This window comes from Orbicella faveolata, unplaced genomic scaffold (assembly GCF_042242905.1).
Source record: "Orbicella faveolata isolate gen_17 unplaced genomic scaffold, um_ofav_v1 contig_1, whole genome shotgun sequence".
Lineage (NCBI taxonomy): Eukaryota > Metazoa > Cnidaria > Anthozoa > Scleractinia > Merulinidae > Orbicella > Orbicella faveolata.
Window position 1 is genome coordinate 35237501 of NW_028301536.1, and position 25458 is coordinate 35262958.

At 36.7% G+C, this 25458-nt stretch overlaps 1 protein-coding gene across 1 annotated transcript; it reads left to right on the forward strand.

The window, feature by feature from the left end:
• Positions 1–1993: 1993 nt before the first annotated feature.
• LOC110065374 (neuronal acetylcholine receptor subunit alpha-10-like) lies at positions 1994–25458 on the forward strand. Its single transcript, XM_089274246.1, has 9 exons — positions 1994–2331; positions 13894–14068; positions 19325–19429; positions 19529–19594; positions 20133–20266; positions 20744–20788; positions 21735–21844; positions 22638–22937; positions 23939–25458. Exons 2-9 carry the CDS (start codon positions 14002–14004, stop codon positions 24711–24713), a joined length of 1602 nt encoding a protein of 533 aa, XP_089130372.1. The 5' UTR covers positions 1994–2331; positions 13894–14001; the 3' UTR covers positions 24714–25458.

The following is a 25458-nucleotide window of genomic DNA, read 5'->3' on the forward strand; positions in this document are numbered from 1 at the left end:
TAGAGGCAAATTAGACCTAGAGGAAAATTAGTAGAATTTTGGCAAAACGCGCTTGAAATTATTTCCTAATCAGTTCACTCGTCGCCATTTGATTACCCATGCATATTCGCGCATCATGAAAACAAAGACAGGACATTAAATTAAAAGAATAAAATGCTGGCCGCTAGATTCTTTTATCCTATTGTCTTGTGCACTGTGGCAAATTTCAACTGAGCAAGTTCTTTTTTCCAGTTTTGTTTTTTTTCACGATAGAGAATCAGAAAACCGTTTTCATGGGAATCACATATAGGGACCTGTTATCCCCCTCGTCCAAGCCTTACAGGCTTACGAACAAAGAAAAGTTCAGGCCAGATGGGATTAGTAAGCGTACTTCGCACATACTTCAAAAATAACCATAATTTATAGAGAAGTGCTTAGGAACCAAAACGTTTTTTCTTTAAAAGAAGGTAGTTTACTGTTATTGATGGTAACTTTAAAGGACGATAAGGTTAATTGTTCGCAATAAAAAGCTAAGAAAAGTACAATAGGTTTGAGCTTTTACATCCCAAGAAAGAAACAGAAAACTAATTACAATTTTCGGCACACTTTGAGGTCCATATAGAGGACTACATTGCATCGTGATAACTATCAATTCCAAGTTTCTCAGTTTGAAATAATTCAGAGCACCAAAGATGTTAAGAGAGAGAGAGAAAGACTAAAAAAAAAAAAAAAATAATAATAATAACCCAAGATTTCGGTTAAGTTTTGGCCATCGTCACTCTGGCAGCCAATAATAACTGATTACACAGTTTGATCGTTGCCGTCGCAAATTTCGTTTGCGGGTTGAAGTTGCACTGTTGCTCATTTCTTCGGAACAAAACTTGGCTTTATCTGCCGATATATTATCTCGATCAAACTTCTCAGGAAAGTGTAGATGCATGATAAGTAGAAATAACTGAATTAATGCATTGATTACCACAGAGACGCTTATTGTAATTCCACTGTCATTTGATATGGGAAAAAAAAAACAATTAGATGATTTAAAAAAATGTTGCCAAGAATGTTAAACGTTATCAAGTAAGACTAAGTGAGGCTTGGATTTCTCAGAAAATCTAATTAAGAAGCGACTTATCTGTTGCAACATGTTTTTTTAAAGATGTCACGAGTTTTCTGCCGCGAACTGACTTCCGCAGCGGCTGTCCGGGTGATAGAACTTGGTTATTCTACAATCTCCAAGTTATTAAAAAACGATTGGAAAAATCCTTTTGCTTTTCATAAAGATTAACAAATTTAGCATTACCTTTGTTCCTTACTGAACGGTTTCCTCGTTATCAATCCCAATCTTCAGTGGCTCAAAAGTTACCGAGTTGTTCATAGTCCAGTAGTATTTCGTGTTCTTCTCGGCTGTGATCTTCGCGCGAAGTAACCGAAGGCTTTCTTCGCAACTCGCCAGGGAGTCTATCTAAGTCATATTTCAAAAGAGTCTTTGATTACTTGGTTTTGTTCTGTTTTAATGTGTGGCTGCCAATAAAAAGGTTATATTTATAATTGAAGGCATAAACGTCTTTCTTGACACTAAGCTCTACTTAATTAATTTTTGGGTTTGCTGAGCTGGGAGTCAATCAAGCAAAACGCAATTAATACGAACCTCTTCTCAAAGTAAAGACGGTTTCTTGCGTTATGCTCATGCGAATTTTAATAACATTTCATTGTGGCTTATGTTATTACAGTAAAGTCATACACTTGACGCCGTCGGATGTTAAATTGAAAACTAATTGATGATACGTTTGCTATAAGTCTCGTACCAATTGTCTTCAATATAATGCCTGTCAAATGTTGATTCCTGTTTTATTTTTGTACTCTATCGTGTTAAAATGTATATGAGTATGATTTCCAACTGAACTCAACTGCTGTTTACATTTGTTCTTTTCACCATGTAGTAATTATTACGCTTTGTTTACACTCACAACGTAATAATAATATGATGGTCAAACAAGGCAAAATCCCAGAGGGTTCCATCGTTATCGACTTTGTATTAAACACTTCTTTGTTGACGAACCTAGGTATTGTTTGCTTTGAGAGTCAATAAGCGTTGCAAATAAACGGCCAGAAGACGTACAATGCACACTTATAAGCTCGCTGTGTCTGACATCGGTAACGACAATTCCATGTTCTGTTATTTGCAGTGAAACGTCGACGTGTATGGTCAGGCATGTCTTGGAAGACCAGCTAATTGGTTAAACGAACATATAACTCGATTTAGGACGACTGGATCTTTCTCAAGTAAGCAAGACAGTGATAACCAAATTTCGTACTTCTCACGACCGGAATATAACGGGCGTCACACGCAAGGTAGATAATAGTTAAATGCATATAAAGACAAGAAAGCCAATACAACTGTCGAGTGAGTCAAAAGACGCTTTAACACAGACCGTTTTAAATGCAAATTGGAAGACTAATTCAAACTTTCACCCGAGAATCTCAACCAACTGAGTGACCGTGAATTATCAAATTGTTTGCTAAATAGATGTTGGCTAGCTACATGCACAGAATGTGAGGCGAAAAGCTCATACTGATATCAGTTAACAAACGACTGTCAAAGTAAGTTTTAAGTGCTAATGAATTTGCTTCCGAGTGATCATGTTTGTTGGGAACTTAACACAGCTACAGTGCTCACTCACTCACGTCCAAAAACGAAAAGTACGCGCGAAACTCAGTGAATGACGACATTCAGTGAAGCCTTAAAGACCCCTCAAGGACAGAAAGTTTGAAAACTTCGAAAAACTATTTCGGTTGGTGTTATGAATATAGAGTTAAACCTTTGCCTTCCATGATTTTTTATCTCATCCGGCTGTTGTTAAGACTTTCGTTTGTTAAAATGAAAATTTTGCTTGTTATTGTGAGCTGGTCATAGAACTGGGTAAGGACGACAGAGCTGTTTGTCTCATTTGCAAATGAGACAAACAGCAACATAATGTTACATAATGAGGCAATAAGACAAGCATTTACTGCAACATTTATGAGGCCAAACTTCTCTCAAGGGGACTAGATGATGATCCTAGATATAAACGTGGGTGAATAAGTACGCAGGATTGCGTCTATAATCTGATTTTGCACTGTTCTGCGCTGTCCCATCATTTGAATGGAAACAATGGATGGAAAATTACATATGGCCACCCACGTTACATATGGCCTACCACGTCTCATACTTTAATAATCACATTTGTCCCAAGTCCAATATCAGTCTTGGACCTGTAACTTAAAGTCGGCTTTCAATCTAAAGCTGTTACCATTCAATGGCTAGCATCTCTATCTACGAAATTAAAATGACAGCATTATTAATAGCTCAATCCAATAGTTTTGGGTTCAAACCTAATGATTAAGTCTAAATGTTTGCCTGTAAAATCAGCTCGGTCGTTATGGCACTGAATTGACATTGAAACGCAAGCACATCTACAGAAACCATTTCCTACCTGTAGCTAGGTGAGACCATGCAAGGTGAAAAAAAAACTAGTTTATAGACGAAATAACTCAAAAGTCATTTTTAGTATCATAAAGTTCATGAAGTCAGTAAATATCTAGCACTCCGATAACTTTTCAAACGTTTTTGCGACCAAAACTAAAATAGCGAATTCTCTGCATAACCATATTATTAATAATACTAGAGTCCCGTTTTACCTGACCAAATTATTTGTAACGAAAAACTGAGTGTTCAATTGCCAAAAGTTACCAAAACACAGATCGCAAGCCAATTAAATTTGGAATGAAGCTGAGATATTCAAACGAGCTAAGATCACCTGCCGGTAGAGAGAGGAAGGGGATAAGAAACTCTTGAAATAAAATAAGATGTTTTTTCTTTTGCTACTAAATGAACCTATTTTGTTCTTCAAAGGAACACCTGAGTCAGATGAAACTCCAATTTTCGACTGTGTTGAGTCATGTGCACCTGTTTAAACTTTGGTGTGGTGTTCAGTTGATTTGCTATACTCGAGATATCTAGACATTTTTGTTTACATTTTGAGAATTTCATAAGTTTTTTTTCATTCATTATTAATTTGTCCGAGCATAGGTGTTTCTCAGTGCAGTCCATAGATTGCTTTCGTTCAAACTATGTTGAAAAACTGGAAGTGAAATGCAAATTTCATATCTAAATGGAAAATATTTTTGTGTTTGTGATCGAAAGATAACTCATCAATCGAGTATCTAATTTAGCAAGATAGCAAATGAAATCTGAGAAACTAGTCTAAACCTCCTCTATGCTCGCCTAAATGTATATGGAATTCAACGAAGTCTGAATCAGTGTCCGTCAGAGTTACTCCCAGAGCAAATGGAAGAAAGAAAAGATTGAAACATAGTCTTTTTGATAATGTAAGTCGCGTTTCATATTATTTTGTAACCTGAAAATGTAAATATGAATATTTTCAGCCAAGCGATTTCGAGAGTAAAAGGCAAACAGTAATTTTTTCTGCGTGTTTTTCATGAGCTAAAACAGAAGTCACGGAAAAGCGATTGGTTTTCCATCGATTTAGGAACTACAAGATTAAGATATAACCAAGAGCTTCGCAGCATTTTCTTGGAGAACAACAAACATTGCTTGAAACCGAGATAAAGTTCTAATAAACTTTAATAAAAAATGCCTGTCTAATTAATAGTAAAATGGTGAAAAATTTACCATTTGTTTGGGATTCGTCGGTAAAATAATTTTGTAAGTACTGGTGACCGTTTTTTTAATGATTGCACCGGAGAATGAAAAGAATTTGAAGCAGACTTTTACCCTGTCTGCTTTTACTCTCTTTTATCTCAAAAGAGCAAAATTACAAGTGAGGAAAATCGGCCGATTGTATATAGGCTCCAGTATGAATTTTGGACGAAAGTAAAACTAGCGTCAAGAAAAGTGACTTTTAATGGCAACGTAACTGACAGAAAACTTTGGAAAAGAATCACGCCTTATACGCTCATCTCACATATACAAAGCTAGCCAAATTAGCAAAGTGCATCCTGACCCTAACAAATGAGCCACCTATGAGTTCAAACTACGAACATATTGACAAAACTTTTGATTTCTTAACAACAAACTACGAGACTGAGGTAAACACCTCAGATGTTGAACAAGTCAAGAGTTTTCGTGAACAGAACCTCGAAGTCGAGGTAAACAACATGCAAATGGCAGATTTTGATAAGAGGCTACTCAACGAAAAGACTTGAATAGTAAATAACTAAGCTTGACTCTTTTGTTAAATATACTGATGATTCTTTTAGTTATTTTTATTGTGTTCAATATATACTTATAAAGTTCAATCAGAGCGTCTAGTTTTAACAAAAGCTTACCACTTAATAAAAAGCATTCAAAAAAGGACATCACTACGATCGAAAAATATAGAAATGTTGTCTGGTGTTTGTTTCAGTTGCGTCACAGATCATTTAACACAGATGGACGAGCCTGAGAAATTCTGATTAAAAGAACGAAAATATGAGACTTTCGGTTCATGCCTAGTGCTGAATCGAGTTCCTTCGTTGTACACTTCCGGTTACTTTTTATTGTTTTACGGCAAATCACAGTCAAATCTGGAATGGAACTTTAAAGCGTACGTCCCTGTTTAAGGTGGCTCAAAGCAGTTTCCAGAACTTTCCAAGACTTTTGATGGGTCGTTATGACCAGTCCAGTTAATGCTACAATCATGATACCTAGAAAACTGCTCAATCATTGGTTAACACATTGTTATAATTGTGGTGCCACAATAGGTTACCATAGCATTGGTATGACCTACTGAAATAATCCTTAATGACCCCCCCCCCCCCATTTCTTTTTTTTTTTTGATTTTCGATTAGCAGGATATGACGCAACTTTTGACGAAGGGTTCAGAGCCATCTTAAATTTTTTATTTAAGTTGGCTCTGAACCCCATATTTAGAATTTTGAATTCTTAAATACGAATCTATAGCAGTTCGAGTATGTCAATGTACGGAGTTAATTATGTTGAGGAAAAAAGTGAAGAAAAAGGAAGGTTGGAAAGCAACGAAATCATAGAGGAATCAAGGCGAATCAGATCAGCAGCTTTCGCTCAACGTTTATCTTTTAAAATCAACATTTTAGGGTTACTTTTGAAATGCAAAAATTCCCCCATGTCTGTTTTGATAAGTTAGTATCATTGTCATCCTCATAGGGAAGGACCGTCCAGAAAAACAATAAATGTATATTTGGGATAATTTCAAACAGCAAATACTGTTTTCGTTGTGATTTCTCCTATAAAGTCAATGGAGTGACAACATAGAAACAAGACATTATTTGTAGCAGACTCACCCTTTACAAGCAGTTAGGCAGGTTTTACAAAACAAATGTTCATTGCATGTTCCAGAACGTGGAACTTCACAACAAAAATGTTTCACATTCTACGCTAGCGAACTAAAAATAAAATTGGAGGAGTATTTTCTTAACACGGTAAACTAATGTTTCTCTTTGTTGTATTGGTTAAACATCAGAGGATCAACAGCATTACCTCTGCACGTGAAATTCATTTCATGTTTGACGTCAAAAAAGTTATTAGCGCAGCCAGAAGCTAAAAATATTCGAAACCCTGCTGACATCTGTTTTTTGTACTAAGTCAACCTTTCTTAAGGTAAAAACAAGAAATAAGCCTCAAATAATTAATAAATTACATTTCTGGGGTCTTCTTTATCAGCAAACCTAGCTACACAACCCTTTCGATCTAAATGACGTGTGCCCAGCTCAGGCAGAGCACACTGACAGAACAACTTTCACATTTATTAGCTCTTTGCTCTTCCGTATGAAGATGTCGTTAACAATGTTGCACTTTCAAATGAAATCTTGTAATTATAGCTGGTAGTGTATTTTTTTTTTGTGTTTTGGCGATATGATGCAATAACGTGTCAGAACTGCTGAAATTCAGCAAAATCGTGTCTCTTTCGTTTTGTAAACTCACAAATCAAATTAAGTTCAGCATGAGTGTTTTGGAAATAAGGGACAGAGATGTCCTGTCGTTTCGCTAAATATGAACCAAATTCAAACTTCTGTCATTTCTCAACTGTCAAGTTTCGTGCCATAAGTCCGGTAAGGCCAAGTCGTACTTCCAAAGGTTTGTTGTCAGACTTCGGGGAAGATATCACTAAACATATCTGTTCAGTTATACCACAAAATACCGATATCTGGCTAACTTAAGCGTGCCTGATTAATAGACATCTTTTCCCTTGCTTTAAATTCCGCGAACAGTAACTATCTTATCCAATTAAATAACCGGAAAATACACAGTGGAAGCTTTTGGGTAAAAAAATATCTGTTTTCCAATAATCAATGCAAGAATGAATTCCAAAACCCCGCGAATTTACCACAATTAAAATTAATGCTTCTATCGAACGATTATGCCAAAAGGCACTTTAATTGGTAGGTTTTACAGCACGTCTCGCAATCTCAAGGCAAGACACTTTGAGGTTTGAAATGTCAGATAATACAGCTAACGGAAGAAAAAAAAAGCATCCTAAACTTTCCGATCTCTTGCTATTAGTAAACTGTGAGCCATTTGACCAGTGTTATGGTATAAATAAATGATACGTCAGTTTGTATCGTTACACATATTTCATACATTACAAGTTGGCCAATCATTTTCCGGGGAGATAAGATCATTAAATAGAATGTACTTTACGTTCATCTTTTAGGTTTGACTGTTTGAGTTTATACTTACAGTACAGTTTTACCTGTAATCCTGATATTTAAGAGAGACAACGGGTACCTTCCAATCCTAACTGCGTGATTTATCTGCCATTTACGCGAAACTCCTAATGGAAGTTTGTGGCTCTGTCTCAAGTAATAATTAATAACATACTATCACTGTGCAAAACAATATAAAGTCCCGTGTGAAATGCTCTCGGTATGGTGAATTAGTGACAGCTCTATTGAAAATAATAATGTCAATGGCATATGGTGTTGATATTCAAGTGTTCATGAATCGACAGCCCAGTGTTTTTGCAGTTGTAATGGTCTTATAATCCGTAACTGAATCGATTAAGTAAAGTGCCAGGACGTGCCAAAATGTACTCTTTCGTCGAACAATACTCTTCAATGACACTGGTGTAAATCAACAAAGAAAACAAGGAAGACTCGAGAGGCATCAAACTGAAAAAACACGATATTAAATTTCTCGGTATGAAAGGCTTTAGGCTTGCCCTGTTCAGAAAAGCGTTTAGCTTGTTTTGTCGAATCGATGGTTTGTTAAGTGTTTGGAATTGATTTGATATATATTGTATTTTTAGGCTTACCTTGAGTCGCTGTTAAGGCAACACCTTGAAATCTTTTAGCGCGTTACATGACTCAATTTGATGCTGTTGTTATTTTTCGCGTCACGAAGGTTTTTTGTTCCGCCTCGAAGAGTAAGTGTGAAAGTATGTCCATTAATTATCCAATAATGAAGCAAGATATATATGCTTGCAATGACTTGCATAATTATAATTTGTTAGATATCAGTTTTTTCAATCTCACCCAGTCGAAAAACAAATTTATGCAAACATTACGTTCGGATTCTTTGCCTCAGTGTTAACAACTGTTTGACCATGTGTTGGAAAGAAAAAAAAGGATCGATCTACACTTTTGGTAAGTTTACAATGTAAGTAATTATCTTTAAAGTTATCAAAATTTACACTTTATACCGAAAAGTCTTCCTTGACAGCTGGTTATCAAAGCTGGACTTGTTATGAAAAAGACAACAGCTTGAGCTGATACGTGCAATAGATCAATATAAACCCAACATGGGGTCTAGGCTAGAGATGAATTAACTTAAGTACAGAATGAAAACGTAATGTCGATTTGACCAGTTTTACGTGATTTATTTAGGTGAAAAAAAAAAAAGAAAAGAAAAGAAAAAAATCATCCCTGATAACCCGGCGAAATGCGTTTTACTTAAGGTATGAGCTACGTGTTCGGCTCTGCTTCCGATGTTCTTAAAAATAATTGTCTCAGTTTGTTGCAAGTGTGAAAAAAGTAGAAGGAAGAGTTATTTCTGTATTGGAAATATCCCATTTATTCCTTTTATTTTTGAAGCTGAAATTAGACTTCTTCTTACTAGTAGTCGCCCATGTTTTTCAATGTTCGTGTTCAAAGTTTGGAAGTGCATAGACACAGCATCACGCAGGTGACGCCATTTTATTTATTCTTGATATCTGCTTGACATCGTGTTCAGTTTTCCAGGAGATCGTATTATTAACCTCTTGGCAGAATCAGCTATTTATACTAAAGTTGGTCACTGACATTTGATCGCTAGGCACTTTGCCGCTTCGGAACGGTCTAAGCTGAAAGGCATGCACGATAACAAAGAACACACTGTTACAACTTTACGCTAACGTTGTTTCAAATTTCAAATAAAATTCAGCACCAAAAAACATGATCTTCAGGTACCTCGCAGTAAATTGTGTACATTCTATTCCAAATGAAAATGGCAAATCAACATCTCCCGGTAAAAGATTGCACTTGTCTTTCAAAATCCGAACTAAACAAAGCCGATATTTGGCACGGTAGGTTTTAGTTTTGCTGTGCGCGTGCATTTTGTTACTATTTTTCTAATGATTTCTTTATCTATTTCTCCTTTTTCCTAAATACTCAGTCAGTCCTAACCGTCAATGATGAGGACCACAAATTCCCAATTTTCTCTCTGGATGCCCAATATCACGACAGTTTTCAAATCTTCGGGCCGCGCCTAACAAAATAATACGACGCGTCTTCAGTCCAGGCGGATATGGAGACGGAGCAACGGGTGCAGCATTTATTACATCAAATTTAGACAATTGTATAAACCTTAACTATGTAGACATCCTACAGACGCCGACTCGTCAATGGAATGAAGGTTAATTCCTTACTCCGTCTTTCTTTATCTAATCAATTTATATCATAAAGATTTTCTATGATGTCCGAACTCTTGCAGCAACACAGCGGTTCATTGCATGCCACCACAAGAACACTGTCTCTTTAATTTATATACTGCATGCCATTCAAACGCTTACATGTGACTGCTTCTATACAAGAAATACATAGTCTGTCAGGAAAAACTTCATCAAGAGGTTTTGAGTACATCTAACGATACGCCGGCCTTTTTTTTCGTCTGCACAACAGACGCACGAATAAGCAGTTCTATGCTTTCATAGGATAAAATGCAAACTTTTAGGAGGTCGACAATGGTTTGCTAGAAACCGCTTAACAATTATACAGCTTCTCCTTGTATAGAAAGGTTTTTTTTGGCTACAATAACGAAAAATTTGACCATTATAGGACTACGCGCGTGATCGATTAACAAATAGTCAGCGACGGGGGAGCCAATCATATTCCTTTATTTGCAGTAGACCACGAGAAATATTTTTTATCATTATATGGCTGTGTCTCACAAGGACTGGGAACTACCGAATTCACGAATTTGATTGGCTGAAATCGATATTGACCGCGGTCTAGATTTTCCCATCTAGACCGGCATCTCGACCGATTACATTTTGCCGTGAAAAAGTTGCAAACTAAATACAAAAATATTGACTATTTTCTTCCAAAATATTAGTTCCAGAAAATATTTATATTATGGAAGTCCCAAGCCTGATGAGGAAAAAAAGTAAAGAGGACGAGCAAACTTTGGCAGAATTACGTTCAGCTCATCGCCGTTTGCAAGCAAAATGTCAGGCGGTACAAACCAGTTACATTAAACGAATTAATTTTTTCTTGTTTGCCATATAATAAAAATCTTATTAACTGAGCTTAGTCGGTCTGTATGTGAGAATCTTGACCTCGGTCTGTACTCCCGACCTCGGTCAAGATTCTCCCATACAGACCTCCTGCTCGGTTACTAAGAGCTAAATATAAACTGGTATTCTATACCCTGGTATAGAGCAGGATTTGAAAAAAAGATGAAAGAATCCACTGTAACTCTAAGATTTTTAATTTCGTCTGCCACAGCTGAAAAGTGTTAAGCTGTTATTTATATTAAATGAGACGTTGCTAGGTCTAACAATTCTACCAATTCGCTTATTTGTTGGATCGGAGTAACTTTGAAACTGACATTCTTAATTTGATGTAAATTTTCACACCATGCCTCCACCGCACAAGATCGGCACTTTAACAAGAACTCCTCTTTTCTACCTGTCGGCGAAATTCTCTTACATTTTGATTGCGGTTTATTACGCAGACTTGAATGTGAGACAATCTTGGCTGACAATATTGTAACTGTCAAGAGAATTCAGTTCTTTAAAAAATCAATTTTACCTATGATTTCTTAGTTGGTGCCAACCAAATGGTGAACTTAATTAAGTCTTAGTCTGTCAGTCGGGGTGCACGCAGTTAATACTTAAATGAGCATAACGTTTATCCAGGCCTTTTGAATACATCTTGAACGTTTGGTTCAAGCAAGTGTCCGTCTGGATAGCAATTTGATGGCCCATACTTGCTATACACTTGGCTTAAAAGTGATTTCCAAAATCGTCTTAACTAAATTGAAAGTGGCTCAACCTTCAGTCAGAAGTTGTATTGAATCAAGCAATACCTGAAATACCAGATTGATGAACTTCTGCCTTTGAAACGTTCTTCAAAAGAGGACAACGGCGTAAAGATCTTTGAAATTAAGCGTCAAAAGAGCCCAGCATTCTCGCCACGCTTCTGCCATAAATTTCCGTGCCAAAGATGAAGTGTTTTGTTGAAACACCTTGAAAACAGAAAATGAAATGATTGAACGGATGGATTTGCCGGGTACCTGCTAATGAGGGATTTAACAAAAGGATCAAAATAGCGTTTCTAAATGTCTGTTGTTGAAACATCGTCTTTCGGAAATCATGCAATGTAGATACAAATTAAAGATGTGGTTATATATTTTGAACAGGGACTTTAGTCATATTTTCCTATATCGTTCAAATTTCGACTTGCAACTGAGTACTGAACCGATCACAAGGGCCAAACTTTTCACATTAACACCGAGTCAACCTCCTTTGAGTAAATTATCACAAAACATCATAATTAACGTTCTTATTAAGAATTCCCTGTGTAAACCCACCGCTTTTTTTCAAAACTGTTTATAATTTACGCGTTGTTTCACATTTTAATCATTCACTTGAAACAAGTATAAATCTGATGAGTGCACTTCACTTAAACAGTAGCGTTTGTGAACAGCAAGAGAGGTATTTTTTCATAGTGTTTACTATAGTTAATGTCGTCAATCTATGATTACTTTTTGCTCACTTTCATGTATTCAGTCACGAGTTTCAGCCTGAAAGCAACAGTTCTGTTTTTCGTTCTTATCGAACTTTACATACCTAAAAACTACTCGATATTTCTTTAAAACGTTGATTTTTTTGTTATACAATTACAAATATAAATATCGGAATATCTTATCGAATATTTAAAAAAAATGAGCATAAACGATTGAGCGTTGGTGTCTCCTATTGAATTAATTCATACGCGTATTTAACATGACCTCGCACCAGGCCATTCGCACCTTTGAGCGATCAGTTTAATGAACTGCTCTCCTTGTCACAAAATTATCGACGTTTAAAAAATATTTCTCATATCAGTAGTAAGTTGTTAGAAGCTGAGCAACGATTGCGATCAACGATTATCAACAACCAGATAAAAAACGATCGTCATCGTTACTTTATCAACAGTGCAGCGTAACAATAGAATTTCTCTCCATAGTATTGTTGACAAACCACATCCCTTACATCTTGAAAATCGAGGGATTCATATTTCGACTTTTCCTTTGTTGATGAACAAATCAGCGAAAATCCAACCAAACAAAATAAATTTCTTGATGAAAGTGACATGAATCAATCTTTGATATTTACTTGTATCTGACCCAAGTTACGATAGTTCTATAACCGCATCTGAGTTTACGTGAGGAAGGTTTCAACTGTTGAAAATCATTATATTCACTATTGAAGGTATTTCTTTCGGGATTTAGCCAACCGTAATCCGACAAGCAAAAGCAGAAGAAAAAACTTGATTTTGGCGTAAACTTTGGCGATCGCGATTCTTGCCAGAACACGAAACACAAATCATTTCCAAGGATAACTAACTAAAAGCAAATCTGAACGAAATGACATGACTTCCTTGCCACTCAACTCTCTTTTTTGTACATAATATAAAAGAGACCTGTGTTGAAAATTATCACTGAGAGAATAATAAAAATAAAAATAATGGTAGAATATACTTCCATGTTGTTCGGGTTTATGTTTGATTGATTGCATGTTACCACAAGTGTGTTACCGATGCATAACATACAACCGAATATGTTGGTTTATTTACCTTATTTGCCACACAAGAGAAACAGAAAGTGTAACATACCGGAACGGAATTATTTTTAGCCAAACGAAAGGGGACATATCTAACTGGTAAGATTGATCAAACGAAATCAAGATCTTATCACAATTTTTCTTTTTATAATTGTTAGAATAGCCCATGCGGATTTTCATCTGAATAATTCACACTTAAAAAGACATTTGTTTTTCTTTTCAGCGCTGAAAAGCTAATATAATACATTCAAACGTGAAGGTAAACGTTGCAATTGGTTTTATTGACCGACGCAGCTTGACGTAAACATTAGAGGTTCTTTCATCCAAGACATGAAAATTGAGTGAGCACAAAAGCTGTTCCATATTGCATTAAATCTTCTTTCTCAAATAAGTCTAAATTGGAAACATGAATTATTTCCAATCCGTGGAAGATTAACAAATTAGTGATACAGTTTGCCTTGCTTGCGTTGTTTTTTTTTCTGATTCTATACATGAATGGAAAAAGCAATTTTCGACTGACTTGTTTGACTGAAATATTGGACGCAAGGTGTAGATTATAAAAACTACGCTTTATTAACAATGCTACCGGGAGTGAAGTACGATAAAGAAAAGAAAGCTGGCTGTTATTAATAATTCACAATTTTTGGTTTTATAGATGGAATCAAGCTAAACTCAGTCCAATCCCACCACCATATTATCACTGCTTCACCTGCAGTTTAACACGGACGTTTCAGTCCTTTTCACGAGAGAAGTTTTCGAATTCATGCGATCAAGAGCCATGATGATCCAAAATACATTCAATATCCTTTACGTGATTCTGCTAATTCCAGGTAAGAAATATTTTTTGCTTCCTACGTTGAACCATAACTACAAAATGCACTTTGTGGTAAGTGAGCATAGATGCCTTCCTTATTCTAATGGATTATCTCTGCTGCTTGAAAAATTGACATTGAATCACGCAGCTAGGCTGGTGGCAAATTTCATTTCGACTTCTGCTCTGTAACGGGAATAAAAGTGTTGTGAAAATATTGCGAACCTCAAGGAGTGATATTTTTTCAGGGTTTTTTTTTTCATTATTTAACATCGCTTTACGCAGTTCATGTGAAAACGAGATGAACGCACCACCACAAGTATGCAAATTTGAAAAAATGTTTTGATTGTGGTTTACGATGTGATGCCAAGGGAAACTTAAACTTATCTCTTCGTTGTGTGTTGTATATTTTAAAGTCTACACACGGAATTCATTGAAATAAAACTCGTAATGAATTGCTTTAGAGCACTTCGCCTTAAAACGATTTAGGAATTTAATTAAATCCATTTTGAACACATTGTTTTTTCAGCTGGCAATGTTTTTTCATTTCAAAGAGTACAAATTCAAGCACTTTTTCGGTGAAGTACGAACTTATTTAAAAAAAAAAAAACGAACTACCCATCTCGATTTTGACAGAAACATTTCGTGGTGAAAGACAACATGGAGTACAAAAAACATATTTTTCCATCTAATGTGAAGGCGACGGCTTAAGCTGACAATAAACTAAGAATTTGGCTAAATCGGGTTGGAAGACCTGAAAAAAAAAAAAAAAATCAGCGGAAAGGCATTCAGGATTCACTGAGTGGACCATTAAATATCTGACTATATTTTTATATCTTCAGACTATTGACGTTATAAATGATTAATTGTTGGACATAGGAGTGGAATTCGGTTAATTGATGAAGCAAACAAAACTCGAGATCGCCTTGCCATTATTCACAAAAAGTATTGGTAAAATTTTGAAAGTAAACAAATAGCATTTGTATCTTCAACGTGTAAAGTTATTCTGGTTTTTGTCAATTCATCACTTTGTGGGGAATTGCAACATCTCCTCGCCGTAGGGGGTCTATTTCAGCCAAGGAATACCGCTGTCGTCAAAATCCCGTTTCAGAAAGCTATCTACGCAATAATTGTTGTTCACTCCAAAGTGGACTTAGTCAGTTCCTTTAGCGTGGAGAAAAAAAATTGTTCGTCAAATCGTTTATGGAAAAACGTTCGCGGAATTAAAGCTGCTGATTTGTCCTTCTCGTCTTTGTTCACTATAATTAGACCACGCCAGGTCTCCCGTGTTGTTCCAACCATTACGATAGAATTTGTAAACTTTAAAAAGTTTAAAATAGCAAAATTGTAAAGCCATTTCTAGGAAATTTGCAATTTTTTTCTGAAATTTACAAGTATTTTTCTTCAACTGTTTTTAGTCGTAAATTATTAATCTGCTGAGTCGAGGAACCGGGAACTCGATTATTACTTATCACTGAAATGATTGAATGAACATTGCTTCCGAATGGCTAAATTAATCATCGCTATTTCCCAGGAACGCCTTAATTGGTTTAGACCAGAAGATTATCAGGTTTATCTTATCTTGATAATCTCTTGTTTAGACTTGTGACTTAGATTTTTTAAAATCATGTGTAAGTGTCTTGCAAAGGACATTTTATAGACGGTCGTGCCATGGCAATAGCATCACAGGATTTGATTGTTTTACTGAATAATTCAAGAATGCTGACAAAATCCTAGACATGACTCGACACCATCTTGGATATTTTACCAAAGATTAGTTTCAAAATTATCTTTACAGAACATTTTCAATATTCATCCTTGAGATAAAGTGAAAAAGTACTAGAGAATAAGAATTACAGAGCCATTATTTCCATTGCCTTCTTGAACCTCCACCACGCCTGTAGATGAAACTTGGTTTAGTGGACACTTAAAACAGGAGATAAAGATTTTGGAGGCCTTTGAAACAAACTTAGCGAGTTGAAACTTGAAACCTTTGCAAGGGTGTTGTGTCTAACGCGACTTGTTTTTTAGTCAGTTTGCTCGTGAAATTTGCGATGAAAGAGCAGAGTGTTTCAGAGTCTTTCATTTCAAGCAGAAATGCTTAGCTGTGAAACCCCTGGAATTATAACGTATCATTATATAGCTCTGTCTCACAAGGACTGGGAACTACCAAATTCACGAATTGGCTGAAGTCGATATTGGAAGCGGTCTAGATTTTTCCCGGTAATGTTTTGCAGTAAAAAAGTTGCAAACTAAAATGAAAAATCATTGACCATTTTCATTTAACAATATTTATTTATGGAAGTGCCTAAAAGCCTTACGAGAGAAAAAAAATAAAGAGGACGAGCAAATTTTGGCAGAATTAAATTCAGCTCATCGCCGTTCGAAAGCAAAATGTCTGTTAGTACATACTAGTTACATTAAACGAATTAAGAGGCCCTGCACCTAAGAAACGACCGATGATTTCCGGCTAAAAAATAAAATCGGCCTATTTTTATCTCCCAAGTAGAGGTTACCGAATACTATTTAAAAATGAATTTCTTTTGTTTCAGTTCCGCTTTAAACCAAAAATATCGAGCCGCAAAGTTTTTCCGTCTGAAAGCAGCAAAATCAGGCCGAAAATAAGCCCCCGCAAAAAACTGTTTAGAAATTACTATCGCAACGCAAAATAATGAGAAAACTACACAGTGTTGAAGAAAAAGGCCTTTTAATGCAATATCATTCGATAAACATCAAAAAACTGCCGAAGCGATTAAAAAATAAAGTTTCAAATATTGCATACTAAATTAGATGGAGCGTTGGAGCTGATTTTAAAATAATTATTTCTCAAAAGTTCAACGCTTTTGAAAGCAATCACAGTGATGAATGAGACATTGGAGGGATACAAATCACGTTTCTGGAAAAACATTTTTCGGCCAAAGTATATTGACCTTGTACAAAGCGTTCAAAGTTACCGTGTTGACCGTTATCCTGCTACTTCGGCGAAACGCTTCTCTTTTGCCAATACGGCCGTGGATAGCGTGGTAAACGCCACTGTAAACCTTGCTAGGCATTCAGAGCTATCCTGAGTAGAAGGAAGTAGAATTGAAAGAGAAAGGAAGATGAAAAATACGCAGAAAAAGAAAATAACTCGAAATTACCATCTGCTAACGAAAGTTGAATCTGGAAAATGTCGTCGCGTGACAGCGGCCAATGACGTCATTTGTCACGTAAAGGTCGCAAGAGCGTGGGAAAACGAGTCTGCAATGTCCTTCGGGCGGTCAGCGGCTAGAGATCAAGTCGTGACCCATAACTCAGATCACGCTGCGGCCAAAACGGTGTGGCGGTTGGGGAAGTTTTTCTTTTTGAGTGACCATCATTTGTGAAAAATAACATAACATTGTTCCACTAAACGTTTTCTGGCCGGGAAAAATTGTTTTCCTATTTGTGCATTCGTTTGGATTCCACCGCTATTGATACAAATGACGTCAATGGCCGCTGTCACGCGACGACATTTTCCAGATTCAACTTTCGTTAGCAGATGGTAATTTCGAGTTATTTTCTTTTTCTGTGTATTTTTCATCTTCCTTTCTCTTTTAATTCTACTTCCTTCTACTTAGGACGGTCTTTGAATGCCTAGCAAGGTTTAAAGTGCCGTTTAACACGCTATCCATGGCCGTATTGGCAAAAGAGAAGTGTTTCGCCGAAGTAGTAGGATAACGGTAAAAACGGTAACTTTGAACGCTTTGTACAAGGTCAATATACTTTGGCCGAAAAATGTTTTTCCAGAAACGTGATTTGTATCCCTCCAATGTCTCATTCATCACTGTGATTGCTTTCAAAAGCGTTGAACTTTTGAGAAATAATTATTTTAAAATCAGCTCCAACGCTCCATCTAATTTAGTATGCAATATTTGAAACTTTATTTTTTAATCGCTTCGGCAGTTTTTTGATGTTTATCGAATGATATTGCATTAAAAGGCCTTTTTCTTCAACACTGTGTAGTTTTCTCATTATTTTGCGTTGCGATAGTAATTTCTAAACAGTTTTTTGCGGGGGCTTATTTTCGGCCTGATTTTGCTGCTTTCAGACGGAAAAACTTTGCGGCTCGATATTTTTGGTTTAAAGCGAAACTGAAACAAAAGAAATTCATTTTTAAATAGTATTCGGTAACCTCTACTTGGGAGATAAAAATAGGCCGATTTTATTTTTTAGCCGGAAATCATCGGTCGTTTCTTAGGTGCAGGGCCTCTTAAATTGTTCTTGTTTGCGCCATGAATGAATGAATGAATGAATGACTGAAAGACTTTATTAAAGTGTTAATAGTATTTAGCTTAAATGAAAACTACTTGGGGACACTATTTACACAATAAAATATACCTTAGCTAAAGTTAACATTATTTACAATTTAATGAATAATGTATAAAAAAATAAATTAAAAAAAAAATAAATAAATAAATAAATCAAATATATGACCTTAGTAAGATTTAAAAAGCTTAAAAGATATCAAATATATATAAAATGTAAAATTTAAAGCAGCCTAACAGCATATATCCTGAGTTCTTACGATTATCTATTAAGTGTGATAGCTCTCTTAATACTGCTTTTAAAACTCTTAACATTATAGGCTTCTCTCTATCAGTTTTGTCTAATTTGTTCCAAAGATGGGGTCCAAAATATCGTAAAGAATGTTTTCCATAATGCACGGTGCGAAAACGTGGAATATTAAAATCAGCGTTCCTCAGATTATACCGTTTCGGGGTATGTAATAAACATCTTATTAACCGGTCTGTATGGGAAAATCTTGACCTCAGTCGTCTGGACAGACCTCACTGCGTTCGGTCTGTACTCATGACCTCGGTCAAGATTCTCCCATACAGACCTCCTGCTTGGCTAATAAGAGCTAAACATAGCTCACAAATAGTGCGTATGGAAACAACTGTCATGTGAGAAAACGCGCAGTCAAACTGTTAAATGACAACTGTCAAATTGCTCCGATCTTTCAACTGACAAAGCCCTTTCTAAGACTCAGCATCATAAGAGCCATTCACGTATTTAATAGGAAAGAAAGAATTTAATTTTAGCAACTTTATTTCTTTATTGGCATTTAGAATGCAGCCTTCTTACCAGGTCCTACTTCAGACAACGTGAAACGGTAGATACAGCGTAAAGCCAACATGATTCTTTTTCTACCAATTTAAGTTCACGAACCACACAGCCCTTATCATAAAGCCGATCCCAAACTACACATAGGGTGGAGTTCAATCTAGTAACACAATTTTATCTTATATGACAGGAATCGGATTATCTCACGCTGTCTTAAATGGCAGCGAATACGAATCTCTGTCGCAGGGAGAAGCGTCAAATGCAAGTGTGCACAAATTCTCCGCTGACAGTAGTGGTAAGTAGCTGACACAGTCATTGGTACCATGGAAGTAATCGTAACTGTTGCTATCTTCTTTTTAGTCAGAAATTCAGGATTCTTTTCTTTTCAAAACAGGCCAAGGACTATCACAGGGGGCGCTAAATAGTAGTGTATATAAATCCCCTCGAAATGACAACGATGGTAAGTAGTGGCAAAATCAACAAAGCTTCAATCCGTAACTTAAAGTTAGGCGAATATTAGAAAACTAGCACTAGAATAAAGTAAAACTTCAACCTAATCTTTACCTTGACCACGTCATGTTACAGTGTCATAGAAGTATACAATTGTCCCATGAGTTGAAAGAGGCAGCCTTTTCAAAGTGACTACGATGTCCCCATATCAAAGTTAATTAGCTACTCCTCTAACTGCTGTGGATTTCCTGTGCTTTTGATTATTTATCAGTAACCTTTAGTTTTGTTTTAACAGTTAGGGACGGATGTAAGCTGTTTTCGTTCTTAACCATATTTACACCGGGGGCGCACCATGAACCCTCTAATCCCGTTTATATTATTATTGCTCTTGAAAAAACAAAACAAAAACCAAATCATTGCTTTTGAAGTTCAGGAGGCGTTGTGAAAACCTGTCCCGATCGCAGAAGATAAGAAATAGCCCGGTCTAAATAGAGTTGAGATATCACGATTTTGTAGCTTAACTCCAACTTTTCATCATTCTGGTTTAGAAGAAGATGACGACGAAGCGAGACTGGTGCGAGATCTATTCAGCGGTTACAACAAAAATGTTCGTCCCGCACAGGATAAAGAGTTGCCGATTGAAGTCAAATTTGGAATTGCTTACACACAGATTGTTGACTTGGTAAACAATTTATTGACATAAACCTTTTTAGGACTGAAGACATTTAAAATTAAGATTAATAAGTTATCCCGGCTCCTAATCATTCTTAATTACGTATCTACCTGCACAAAAGAGAGAGATTTTGCTAGTGAAAGTTGGGTGCCGATCACTCTGTCAAAGTTCGATCTCGAATGCGATTGACTACCAGTTTAAAAGCCTGTGAATTTATTGCACAGTTGACGTGCATTAGCAGAGTTATAGGCCTTAGTCAGAAAGCAAAGCTGACAAATGAGTCGAGTACAAATCCTGTCAATCATTTTAAGCTATTGCTTAGTTACCAGTGTAAACGGTTTTAACACGTCACCAGAGTTCATCGTCGTCGAGTGGAAAATGGAATCAGAAGATGGGAGTCAAGAAGTGCCTATACTTACATAGATCTTATCTAGAGACTATTTTGAGGTTGGTTTGTCATCTAATATTTATTACTTGCTATAACAGATTGAAAAAGATCAAGTTCTTGTGAGCAATATTTGGGTGAGAATGGTAAGTGAGATAGGCATAATACGAATTCCTGAGCAAAACGTATAATTCAATTGACTTAGTTTTCAACATCGCTGACATTTTTCATGTTTTTTTTTTTTATATATCTTCAAAATTCCTATTGTCAAAAATTATACGTCATATATACATTTAGGTTTTGATGGATTGTGTTAGCATAATGTAGCATCGATTTTCCGAAGCAAAAAAGCACTGCTGGCATAATTTGCACTTTTGGCCAGCTTTGCAGCACAAAATCATCATCTATTGATCATACAACCAATTGTTTTGACCCGAGATCAGTGTTACAGGCAAATCTAAGTAACAAAATCAATTTTTTGTCTGGTTATTGTCACATTCATGGGACCTGGGTCCCACGGGAATTGACCCAGGACTCTTTCCATAGACTCAACGCATGCGCATAACTTAGAGCTCGGGTAACCAAGATGGCGTCCGCGACAGCGAGTGGATACAGCGAGTGTATACAGTGAGGTACATGTATTTGCCATTTTCTTGTTTGTTGCATAGTTATGAAGTGTTCTTAGCAAATTATAGTAAAAAGTAGAAGTATAATTTCTTTATTTTTTGCCAAAATGAGTGTAATTTACAAAACTACCATAATCATTACCCGCATAATTTTAGAAATATACGAGCACTGCTAATATGCTACTTTTGCTAGCACAACCCTATCAAAGCCTATACACATGGCCTGGTTGACCTGATTCAGCTCTAGGAAATTCGAGGTCAAAATGTATCCCCTTACATCATGTGTTTCAACCAGAAAAAAATTGCAAAGAAAAAATTTCACAAAACGGGGATCTTAGCCTAGTGCGTAGATGATTTTTTGCAGCATCTTTGCCTCCTTTCATGCTGTATAGCAAAAAAGGTTTAAATCCAGAGTCTGGCAAGTCGAACGCTTTTATTTTCTTGCAATGCTTTCTACTTTGACTAGAACTGGAACAATCATCTCCTGAAGTGGAATGCGTCTGAGTATGGCGGAATAAAAACAATTAACGTCAGCCCCAAATTAGTCTGGCTTCCTGACATTGTTCTTCACAACAAGTAAGTACATAACAGGAATCAGAAATAATTCGTTTTTGTCCACTCCACTTGAGAACTCCTAACACCACTAAACGAGTCATTTTCGTTTCTTTGTCTCGTGGTGTTATCTAAAAGAAATAGAAAAGATTTTCTCGTATTCCCACAACAGCTTTTCAGCCCCCCGAACTTTGACTCGTGTACCCTAGGAGCAGAGTCGCTTCGATCTTTCTAGAAAAGAGAGAGGTGACCCTGCTCTCAGGGTGTTATGTATTACTCGTGTTGTTATAAATTGATAGAAACACGGAGAGAAAAAAAAAAATTACTTGTATGGTGTCCTAATTGTTGGTGCGTGGGTTATTTGGATTAATTATTAAAAGACCCTGGCTAGTATATATTCTCTTTCTTATCGGGCCATACAGCACCCAAATTGTGACATTTCAACCCAACAATATAAATGGGCACTCGCAAACTGCTAGGGCAAAGGGAAAAGATTGCCTGAGTAATTAGCTTAATTCCCAATCATCTTACCGCTTTCCTCTTTGTTGTTTTAGCCAATTATCAAATGGCTTGGGGCACCGTAATGAGCAAGCTACAAAATTTCTCCAGGAGGAGAACATAAAATGCCGGTTTTCTTCGGCATATTTTCTCTGACAACCCTCCCCCAAACAGATAGACCCAGAAATTATGTAAATTCTATTGCTACAAGCCATGAGCCCTGACAACAAAATACCAGACAAAAAAAAAAAAAAAAATACTCGTGACGTGCGTCTCTGAGAATGTTTGACATGTTTATTTGTGGATCGTTTTTCGTCAGTGCGGAGGAGTTGCTTCCAAGTGGAACTCTATATCTGTTCAAAACCAAAGTCATCTTGACTTCTGATGGAGGATGCACCTGGTTCGCGCCCACTATCCTTCGAAGCGGTTGTAATATCGACATTACGTACTTCCCGTTTGACGACCAAATGTGTGAACTCAAGTTCGGTTCCTGGACTTACCACGGGCTGGAAGTAAACATCGTGCAAATGCGAGACTCGGCAGACCTTGGTTTCTATATGAAGAGCTCAGAATTTGAACTCATCTCGGCAAAGGCTAAGAGAAACGTGGCAAAATACAGGTAATGTACCATTCAGTCAAAAACGTCAGAATATTTTCTGTCGAATTAGAAACGGTTTCATTGACGGCGGAGGATCATTTTATCAGTCGAAAAATCCTGCACAGATCACTTCATTGAGACAAAAGTAATACTGAATGCATGGTGTTAATTCTTCTTAAAACTAAAAATGATCCGTTTGCAACGTCACATAATTTGCTCAGAACTCCATTCAGCGGAGAAACTTTGCCCATAAAACTGAATTGGAAAAACAAGGTAGAAATCCTCCCTAACCTGTAAAGGAAAGTATCCTCATAAAAAAAGGACGTGTTTTCCTTACAATGAACTTAAGTCATAGTGATTACTATATAGTTGCAATTGAACTAGGCTGATGGACGTATGCTATAAAAGAGCGAAATGTACCGCACGTACAGTCTGATTTATCTCAAGACGTGATTCAATACTTACCGTGCATAACAAGAGAACTGCAACCGATGACGAAAGTCGCTGAAACACAACCGTTATTTTAGCTCACTGAACACAACTACAAATGGCTGACTCTCTGTTTCATTTTATGCTTTCAAAAGTTTCTTCGTCTTTTAATTAGTTTTTATTTAGATTCATGTTAAATTTATTTTCGTTTATTTCTTTCCTCGCCACTTTTTTTTAACACTGTGGACCTGCATATATCCTATTTTAGTAATCGCACTTAAAGCAATAATGTTTTTCCTCCCCGTTGTTTTTATTGACAAGGTAGGAAATGGGTTTACTGTTTATGTCGGAGGGAATTGTTCAAAAATTTCTGTAGTAAAGTTATCATGAGGACCGCACAAGCACGTGCACGTGCACCAACATGCATCAGAAACAGTTTCGTAATATCCTTTTGTATAAATTAGCCTGAAAGCTGATGCCATGAGTTAATTAATAATATGAGTCAGTTTGACAGTGCATGCCAGTCCTTCAAGCACGTTGCACATGGCACCGGGATCCTACTGGCTTGTAATTATGTGTTCTATTACATACAGCTGCTGCCCGGAGCCCTATCCAGATGTCACATTCACCCTTCATCTTCGTCGAAAACCAGGATTTTTCCTCTACAATATCATCATTCCGTGCCTGGTTATAACGTCCTTAGCTGTATTGACATTTGTTCTGCCACCGGAGATCGGCGAACGAGTGACTCTGGTTATCGAATCCTTCTTAGCTCTGTCGTTCGTTATTTTGATGGTATCTGACAGCGTTCCTGTTACTTCGGACAATTCCCCTCTTCTCACTAAGTTCTTGCTCATTTCCATGTGCCAAATTGGAGGTGCACTAGTCGCAAACTGTATCTCACTGAATCTTTACAAAAAGTACGAGATGCCCCAGTGGGTCAGAGTGGTGTTTCTTCACTATTTGGCCAGAATTCTGTGTATTAATTCGGGTCAACCAAGGGAAAGAATAGAAAGACAGCCCATTCGAGTGCCTGGTCGATCAGCAGATCTGATGGTTCTCGAGGCCAGAAAGCTCTCTGGGACAAAACCTCTTGGATCCCCAGGCGGCAATTCCTTGTCTTCACCAACACATCATGCAGTCATGCAACGAGCCAATCAGGACAGTTCCTCGAAGATTGCCGATGGGCTCACAGAGCTAGCTCATTGTGAAATGGTCCACGACGAGCATATCGCAAATCGTAGCTTTTGGATTTTCGTTTCGCGCGTGGTAGATCGCCTGTTCCTGTTGGCATTTTCCATAGCGTTTGTCTGTTCTTCGTGCGCAATATTTGCTCAAGTGCCTGATCACTACAACTTACTCTTGTAACGCCTCGGGGACAGTGATATTTGACAAAACTGTCTCGGAATGAAGTGAGAACAGAGCTGACAGAATAAATTGTTTTTCGAGTTTTACTTAAGACCACTGGAAACAGCTAAAGTCTAGAAATATGAAAGATAAAAGCTAGAAACAACTGACTTACGACTGTGAAACTTACTCCTCACGTAGAGTAATATTGTGAAAGGATTTCATCCCTCTAGGGCATCATTACTACATAGCTGTGTACAATTAAGGGTCAACAAACGTAATGAAATCAGAGTAGACCTCATGGCTTTAAAGTAAAGCGAGAGAACTGTGGGAATTATTAAAACTGGAGCTTTAGATTTTATGGAGTTTAAATTACTTAATTCCAGACATTTTTCCTCAACCTTAAGAAAAACAATTTTCAGCAATTTTAAAACTGTGATTGTAATGCCTGTTCGTGGGAGTCTATGCCAAAACAAATGATTAATTATGTACTTTTTCTAAATACGAATGATGAGTTCGTCAGCTTTTCCACAAACACCTTAAATTACTTAGACGGAGGATGCGATCTGCCAGAAAATAATAAAAACCCAGTTGGTTTTACTCATCAAAAGCAAACGAAAAGACACAAAATTAAAACGATGTGATTTTGGTATCTAAACACAGGTCCCTTAGTTGACTTGTGAAGACGTTATTTTGGGGAAATGATAAATTACTTACATTGTTGGTGCATGTTCAACAAGGAAGAATAAAACAACCATTAAACAAA